Source organism: Tachyglossus aculeatus, chromosome 5 (genome assembly GCF_015852505.1).
Source record: "Tachyglossus aculeatus isolate mTacAcu1 chromosome 5, mTacAcu1.pri, whole genome shotgun sequence".
Classification (NCBI taxonomy): domain Eukaryota; kingdom Metazoa; phylum Chordata; class Mammalia; order Monotremata; family Tachyglossidae; genus Tachyglossus; species Tachyglossus aculeatus.
Window position 1 is genome coordinate 69,329,698 of NC_052070.1, and position 8,905 is coordinate 69,338,602.

General features: G+C 46.5%; 1 protein-coding gene across 1 annotated transcript; it reads right to left on the reverse strand.

Annotated features, from left to right (window-relative positions):
* Positions 1–127: 127 nt before the first annotated feature.
* Positions 128–7,943, reverse strand: RPS27L (ribosomal protein S27 like). The gene is made up of 4 exons (XM_038746514.1): positions 7,894–7,943; positions 2,463–2,571; positions 1,448–1,558; positions 128–315 (listed from the first exon to the last, which is right to left on the reverse strand). The coding sequence occupies exons 1-4, from the start codon at positions 7,897–7,899 to the stop codon at positions 287–289; spliced, it is 255 nt and encodes an 84-aa protein (XP_038602442.1). The 5' UTR covers positions 7,900–7,943; the 3' UTR covers positions 128–286.
* Positions 7,944–8,905: the final 962 nt, after the last annotated feature.

The window sequence follows — 8,905 nt, forward strand, 5'->3', positions numbered from 1 at the left end:
TCATTTAACAAAAGGAGCAATTAGGCAAATAGTTGAGATTGTTTCTAAAACAGCAGGTGATGTGGCTCAGATGACTTGATTAAAGGAAAAAAACACCCTCTAGAGAGGGTAATCACAAAGAAAAAAGTTGCATATAATCAAAACTTTATTGAAAAACGGGTTCCAAAACAGGAGATCACTGGTGTATACAAAGTCATATGTAATTATACTAACTTGTTGAATTAACTGCTGTTGCTGAACAGATAAGGCTGAGTGTTACATAGAGTCAGACTGGATGAATGGATCATTAGTGTTGCTTTCTTCTAAATGAGCATCCTAGAAATGAAAACCGCAGGAGAAAATATTAGACAAAAGGATCCTTTAAAAGCTCCTACGCTGCACAAGTTTTAGGGTGTTCTGCCTTAAATATTTACAGTGAAAGAAACTGCAGTAAAGGCTAAATTTACCCTCTTACAGAAATCCTACCAGATAAAATCTAATGCCTTATTTGTGGCCCACAGAGAATGTAATAGCTGCCCTATCTTCTGAGCAGTTCTATTCAAATCCAACCCTATTCAGGGCCATTCCATCGTCACAAATTCCAAAAGTGAAGTATTATGATGGGAGATAAGCTCCCCTTTCCTAAGAGCAAGGCTTCAGTACTCTTGCGGGGAAAAAAGGCTTGACTGGGAAGTCCTTCCCGGATTCCGACTGTCCAGAGAACATCTGCCAGAGGGGGAATAAAATACCCCTTTTATAACTGAAGGGCAATGGGCATAAACCCCTCCTTATAGGAAGACTCAAAAAATCAATCGTACTTACTGTGTGCTTACTATGTGCAGAGTACTGTATTAAGCGCTTAGGAGAGTGCACTATAAGAGAGTTTGTAAAACTCTTCCCTGTCCACGTGTCTATAGCCTCCTTGCATTTCAAAAGCTTAAGATAATCTCTTGCTTCCCACTTTGTCCAACCCTGTTTTTTCTAAGAAGTTGAGAGCATTTCATCAACAAGCCATTGAGAGTTTACCAAAATCTCTGTTCATTCAGACCTCCCAGAGTGGTGGCTGCAGTCGGGGAGGAGACTCTGTAGCTCACTCCCCGGCCCCAGGAGGAGAGGAAGAGCTCCAAAGGTGCGTATGTGTGTGTATTTGTTTCTAGAAGGCTTAGCTAAAGTTACACATCTATATGAAACAAAGTAGTTTGGGGAAAAAAGAAAAAGGTCCCATGATTTAACTCTTTTAGTGGGCACCCACTGTTTCTTTACCTAAACAATCCGCATCTCTAATTCTGCTATATTTCCAAAGGTAAGCCAAACAGAGCAACTTTAAGAAATGTTAACTAGACATGGTGGGGGAAAGATCACTAATGTTTTATGAAGATCACAACGTTCTATATTCTTAATTTAACACACGGCCTTGAAAGCGTGAACTCATAGTCTGGCAACTGCATGAGAAAATGACCATTTGTACCTTCTGTGAGCCTGGCCTTTCCTCCTGTTGGCTGGCACAACACAGTTGAGCAGCCAACACACAAAACCACCGTTTGGGCATGGCTGAACACCGTGGTGATCTTGTAGCAGCCTAGAAGGGAGCATTGGTTGAATGAGAGGGGGGGAAATGTAGCATCTAGCATTTTTCAAATCAAAAGCCTGCCCCAACAAAAACCCAGTGCTTTAAAAGGGCAAGACGCCATTTACGTTGCATTTTTAAAAGGAAAATTCACTGTTTAAACAGCTTGAAGGCTCAACAAGAGAGTCTGATAAGTTGCTAGGTTACCAAATTGAAAAAAGGGAAAGCGAAGCACTAAACAACAATATTTGGCCGACAGCAGGCACTCTTACTGGGAAATGTTATTTTCACTCAGAGTTCTGTAACTTCCCTGAATTCCAACACCTCGGATCTAAGTACAGGATGTTTAGGTTTGCATCGCCATGTGCCCTATCTGCCCAGAACAGGCACATTTTTACAGCGACTGCGTAAGGGCCTTCGAATGTTGGGCTTCTAGTTAATATGAACACTACTCAGACTTTTCAAGTGGGACTATCGCTTAAGGAAGGAGTGTTCCGCTTCTGAGCCCTTTCCAGGAACCATAGCGGGTGGGTAACATTTGGGATTCTCCCAGGTCTCCGCTTTGTCACGGCAACTGACCACAGGGAGCTTCAGGATCCAGGTGGGCAGACAGTGCGTTGAGGGGGGCAAACTGGAGCTGACAGCTCCTAGGCAGCAGCTGTAAACCCGGCAAACAATCAAGCCAAACAGGAGGTCCGAAGACCCGGCTTTTGGGAAGGAATTCCCCGTCTGAACCAGCTCAAGTTAATGCGGATGAGTCCTAGCTTGCTGAAGTAGTCGGAGAAAATCCCTCTATTGGTAGTTTCTTTTTTCAACCCTGCCGTTAGAATGGCCTCAGGAAGACACAGCTCATGTGTCCCTACAAAAAAAGCTCTGATTCTAATAAAGAAGATGCGAGGTTTCAGAAAAGTTTTACCTGGGCACTTTACATCCATAAAGTAAGAATTTGGACTCTGAACCAGCCGTTTCTTTTTGTGTTTCTTCTTCTCATCCTCTAAGGATGGATGCACTAAGTCTTTAGCCAACTAGACAGAAGAGCAGAAAAGACACGTTATTACGACTTCACTCGGGTGAGGAACTTGAATATACTGGGGGACTCGGACCACTTCTCATAAGGCCAAATTTACTAAATTTTATTTGTATTATTCCCTTTGTTTCCTACCATATGTATGTAATTTTGTGTCTGTGTCTCCCCACAGACAACACTCTTAATAATGATAATAATGGCATTTGTTAAGCGCTTACTCTGTGCCAAGCACCGTTCTAAGCACTGGGGTAGATCCAGGGTAATCATGTTGTCCCACGTGGGGCTCACAGTTTTTATTCTGTAGATGTATTATTTACAGGAGTTTCACTGTGGATTTAGGTAAGTCGCATGAATTTTAAACTTGCAGCAATAAGACAACCACCACTGCCTTTTCAGTTTCTGAAATGGTAGCTGGGAAAGAGTACAAGGAAGGAGTGACTCTAGCCTTCACTTTAATCTCTGCTCTTAACCCTTCTGGAGGAGGCAGTTACAGCCTAGAATAATGATTATGGTGTTTATTAAACACTTTATCTCATCAATCATATTTATTGAGAGCTATGTGGAGTGCACTGTACCAAGCGCTTGTAAAGTACAATACAGTGATAGAGACGATCCCTGCCCGCAACGGGCTTTCAGTCTAGCGGGGCGGGGTGGGGGAGACAGACATCAAAACAAGTACACAGGAATCAACACAGGTACCCAGCACTGTGCTAAACGCTGAAAAAGACGCAGCACAAGATTACCGGGTGGGGCTGAATCCCTATCCCTTTGCATCTGGAGATAGAGCGGATGGTGGAACGGAGTCCCAGAGGGAGGCTAAGTGACTGGCCCAAGGTCACACGGCCGGCTGGGGGCAGAGCTAGGATAATAATAACAACAATAATAATAATAATGGTATTTGTTAAGTGTTTACTATGTGCCAAACACTGTTCTCAAGTCGGGGTCTCCCCGCTCCTTGTTCTCGCTCTTTCCCCCAGGCCACGCTGAACCTTCGTAGTTGTTTATAAGTAAAAGGAAAACTCACTTCCAGGGAGGGGAAGGCAGGCTGACAGCCCCGCTCCCGGCACCTTTGCTTACAACAGTGCTTGGCACGTAGTAAGCGCTTAAAGCAGTGTGGCATTGCATAGCGGATAGAGCACCGGCCTGAGTCGGAAGGTCGTGGGTTCTAATCCCGACTCCACCCCTTATCTGCTGTGTGACCTTGGGCAAGTCGCTTCACTTCTCTGTGCCTCAGTTCCCTCATCTGCAAAATGGGGATTGAGACTGGGAGCCCCTCGTGGGGCAGCGACTGTGTCCAACCTGATTAGCTTCTATCCACCCCAGCGCTTAGTGTGCCTGACACACGGTAAGCACTTAATAATAATGGTATTTGTTAAGCGCTTAGTGTGTGACAAGCACTGCTCTAAGCGCTGGGGTAGTCACAAGGTGATCAGGTTGCCCCATTTTCCAGATGAGGTAACTGAGGCCCAGAGAATAAAACTAACAATAACGATTGTACTTGTTAAGCACTTACTATGTGCAAAGCACTGTTCTAAGCACTGGGGAGGTTACAAGGTGATCAGGTTGTCCCACGGGGGGCTCATGGCCTTAATCCCCGTTTTACAGATGAGGGAACTGAGGCCCGGAGGAGTGAAGTGACTTCACCAGAGTCACACGGCTGACAGTTGGCGGAGCTGGGATTTGAACCCGTGACCTCTGACTCCAAAGCCCGGGCTCTTTCCACTGAGCCACGCTGCTTCTCTAACTATAATAATGATGGTATTTGTTAGGTGCTTAGTATAATAATAATAATAATGGCATTTATTAAGCGCCTACTATGTGCCAAACACCGGGGAGGTTACAAGGTGATGAGGTTGTCCCCCGTGGGGCTCACAGTCTTCATCCCCACTTTACAGCTGAGGGAACTGAGGCACAGAGAATAACAATGATGTCATTTATTCATTCATTCATTCAATCGTATTTATTGAGCGCTTACTGTGTGCAGGGCACTGTACTAAGCGCTTGGGAAGGACAAGTTGGCAACATATAGAGACGGTCCCTACCCATCAGGTTGTCCCCCTTGGGGCTCACAGTCTTCATCCCCATTTTACAGCTGAGGGAACTGAGGTACAGAGAATAATAATAATAATGGCACTCATTCATTCATTCAATCATATTTATTGAGCGCTTCCTGCGTGCAGAGCACTGTACTAAGCGCTTGGGAAGGGCAAGTTGGCAACATATAGAGACGGTCCCTACCCATCAGGTTGTCCTCCGTGGGGTTCACAGTCTTCATCCCCATTTTACAGCTGAGGGGACTGAGGCCCAGAGAATTATAATAATGACATTTATTCATTCATTCAATCGTATTTATTGAGCGCTTACTGGGTGCAGAGCACTGTACTAAGCGCTTGGGAAGGACAAGTTGGCAACATCTAGAGACGGTCCCTACCCATCAGGTTGTCCCCCGTGGGGCTCACAGTCTTCATCCCCATTTTACAGCTGAGGGAACTAAGGCACAGAGAGTAATAATAATGGCGTTTATTCATTCATTCATTCAATCGTATTTATTGAGCGCTTCCTGCGTGCAGAGCACTGTACTAAGCGCTTGGGAAGGGCAAGTTGGCAACATATAGAGACGGTCCCTACCCATCAGGTTGTCCTCCGTGGGGTTCACAGTCTTCATCCCCATTTTACAGCTGAGGGGACTGAGGCCCAGAGAATTATAATAATGACATTTATTCATTCATTCAATCGTATTTATTGAGCACTTACTGGGTGCAGAGCACTGTACTAAGCGCTTGGGAAGGACAAGTTGGCAACATCTAGAGACGGTCCCTACCCATCAGGTTGTCCCCCGTGGGGCTCACAGTCTTCATCCCCATTTTACAGCTGAGGGGACTGAGGCCCAGAGAATAATAATAATGGCATTTATTCATTCATTCAATCGTATTTATTGAGCGCTTACTGGGTGCAGAGCACTGTACTAAGCGCTTGGGAAGGACAAGTTGGCAACATCTAGAGACGGTCCCTACCCATCAGGTTGTCCCCCGTGGGACTCACAGTCTTCATCCCCATTTTACAGCTGAGGGGACTGAGGCACAGAGAATAATACTAATGACATTTATTCATTCATTCAATCGTATTTATTGAGCGCTTACTGTGTGCAGAGCACTGTACTAAGCGCTTGGGGAGGACAAGTTGGCAACATATAGAGACGGTCCCTACCCATCAGGTTGTCCCCCGTGGGGCTCACAGTCTTCATCCCCATTTTACAGCTGAGGGGACTGAGGCACAGAGAATAATACTAATGACATTTATTCATTCATTCAATCGTATTTATTGAGCGCTTACTGTGTGCAGGGCACTGTACTAAGCGCTTGGGAAGGACAAGTTGGCAACATCTAGAGACGGTCCCTACCCATCAGGTTGTCCCCCGTGGGGCTCACAGTCTTCATCCCCATTTTACAGCTGAGGGAACTAAGGCACAGAGAGTAATAATAATGGCGTTTATTCATTCATTCATTCAATCGTATTTATTGAGCGCTTCCTGTGTGCAGAGCACTGTAGTAAGCGCTTGGGAAGGACAAATTGGCAAAGTACAGAGACGGTCCCTGCCCATCAGGTTGTCCCCCTTGGGGCTCACAGTCTTCATCCCCATTTTACGGCTGAGGGAACTGAGGTACAGAGAATAATAAGAATAATAATGGCACTCATTCATTCATTCAATCATATTTATTGAGCGCTTCCTGCGTGCAGAGCACTGTACTAAGCGCTTAGGAAGGACAAGTTGGCAACATATAGAGACGGTCCCTACCCATCAGGTTGTCCCCCGTGGGGCTCACAGTCTTCATCCCCATTTTACAGCTGAGGGGACTGAGGCACAGAGAGTAATAATAATGCCATTTATTCATTCATTCATTCAATCGTATTTATTGAGCGCTTCCTGCGTGCAGAGCACTGTACTAAGCGCTTAGGAAGGACAAGTTGGCAACATCTAGAGACGGTCCCTACCCATCAGGTTGTCCCCCGTGGGGTTCACAGTCTTCATCCCCATTTTACGGCTGAGGGAACTGAGGTACAGAGAATAATAATAATGCCATTTATTCATTCATTCAATCATATTTATTGAGCGCTTCCTGCGTGCAGAGCACTGTACTAAGCGCTTGGGAAGGACAAGTTGGCAACATCTAGAGACGGTCCCTGCCCATCAGGTTGTCCCCCGTGGGGCTCACAGTCTTCATCCCCATTTTACAGCTGAGGGGACTGAGGCACAGAGAATAATACTAATGACATTTATTCATTCATTCAATCGTATTTATTGAGCGCTTACTGTGTGCAGGGCACTGTACTAAGCGCTTGGGAAGGACAGGTTGGCAACATCTAGAGACGGTCCCTACCCATCAGGTTGTCCCCCTTGGGGCTCACAGTCTTCATCCCCATTTTACAACTGAGGGAACTGAGGCACAGAGAATAATAATAATAATGGCATTCATTCAATAGTATTTATTGAGCGCTTCCTGTGTGCAGAGCACTGTACTAAGCGCTTGGGGAGGACAAGTTGGCAACATCTAGAGACGGTCCCTGCCCATCAGGTTGTCCCCCGTGGGGCTCACAGTCTTCATCCCCATTTTACAGCTGAGGGAACTGAGGTACAGAGAATAATAATAATAATGGCACTCATTCATTCATTCAATCGTATTTATTGAGCGCTTCCTGCGTGCAGAGCACTGTACTAAGCGCTTGGGAAGGGCAAGTTGGCAACATATAGAGACGGTCCCTACCCATCAGGTTGTCCCCCGTGGGGCTCACAGTCTTCATCCCCATTTTACAGCTGAGGGAACTGAGGTACAGAGAATAATAATAATAATGGCACTCATTCATTCATTCAATCATATTTATTGAGCGCTTCCTGCGTGCAGAGCACTGTACTAAGCGCTTAGGAAGGACAAGTTGGCAACATATAGAGACGGTCCCTACCCCTCAGGTTGTCCCTCTTGGGGCTCACAGTCTTCATCCCCATTTTACAGCTGAGGGAACTGAGGTACAGAGAATAATAAGAATAATAATGGCACTCATTCATTCATTCAATCGTATTTATTGAGCGCTTACTGGGTGCAGAGCACTGGACTAAGCGCTTGGGAAGTCCAAGTTGGCAACATCTAGAGACGGTCCCTACCCAACAGCGGGCTCACAGTCTAGAAGGGGGAGGCAGAGAACAAAACATATTAACAAAATAAAATAAATAGAATATGTATGTAGAAGTAAACTAAATAAATTAATCATGCTGTTCCTCCTGCTCCTCAGGCCCAGGGCGGTCCTGAGCGCGAAAACAACTCACAGGCATGTCGGTCGTCGCGGGCCTCCCGTCTGCGGGCCGCCTCACTTCCGGCGCGGGCCGCCTCACTTCCGGCGCGGGCCGCCTCACTTCCGCCGCGGGGCCGGAAGCTGCGGACGCTCTGGGCCTCCCACTCGATGGTGAGGCGGGGCCGCTCTGGGCCGGCCGCCCTCTCGATGGTGAGCGCCAGGCACGCCAGGCTCGGGCCCGGAGGGACAGGCCTCGGCCCCTGGGCATTCATTCATTCATTCATTCATTCATTCATTCATTCATTCATTCATTCATTCATTCATTCATTCCATCCTATTTATTGAGCGCTTCCTCTGTGCAGGGCGCTGAACTGAGCGCCTGTATTTCATCATCATCATCAATCGTATTTATTGAGCGCTTACTATGTGCAGAGCACTGTACTAAGCGCTTGGGAAGTACAAATTGGCAACACATAGAGACAGTCCCTACCCAACAGTGGGCTCACAGTCTAAAAGGGGGGGTATTTCATTCATTCATTCATATTGAGCGCTTCCTGTGTGCAGAGCACTGGACTGAGCGCCAGTATTTCATTCATTCAATCGTATTGATTGAGCGCTTCCTGTGTGCAGAGCGCTGGACTGAGCACCTGTATTTCATTCATTCAATCGTATTGATTGAGCGCTTCCTGTGTGCAGAGCGCTGGACTGAGCGCCTGTATTTCATTCATCCCTTCATATTGAGCCCTTACTGTGTGCAGAGCGCTGGACTGAGCGCCTGTATTTCATTCATTCAATCGTATTGATTGAGCGCTTACTGTGTGCAGAGCGCTGGACTGAGCACCTGTATTTCATTCATTCAATCGTATTGATTGAGCGCTTACTGTGTGCAGAGCGCTGGACTGAGCGCCTGTATTTCATTCATTCAATCGTATTGAGCGCTTCCTGTGTGCAGAGCGCTGGACTGAGCGCCTGTATTTCATTCATTCAATCGTATTGAGCGCTTAACTGTGTGCAGAGCGCTGGACTGAGCGCCTGTATTTCATTCA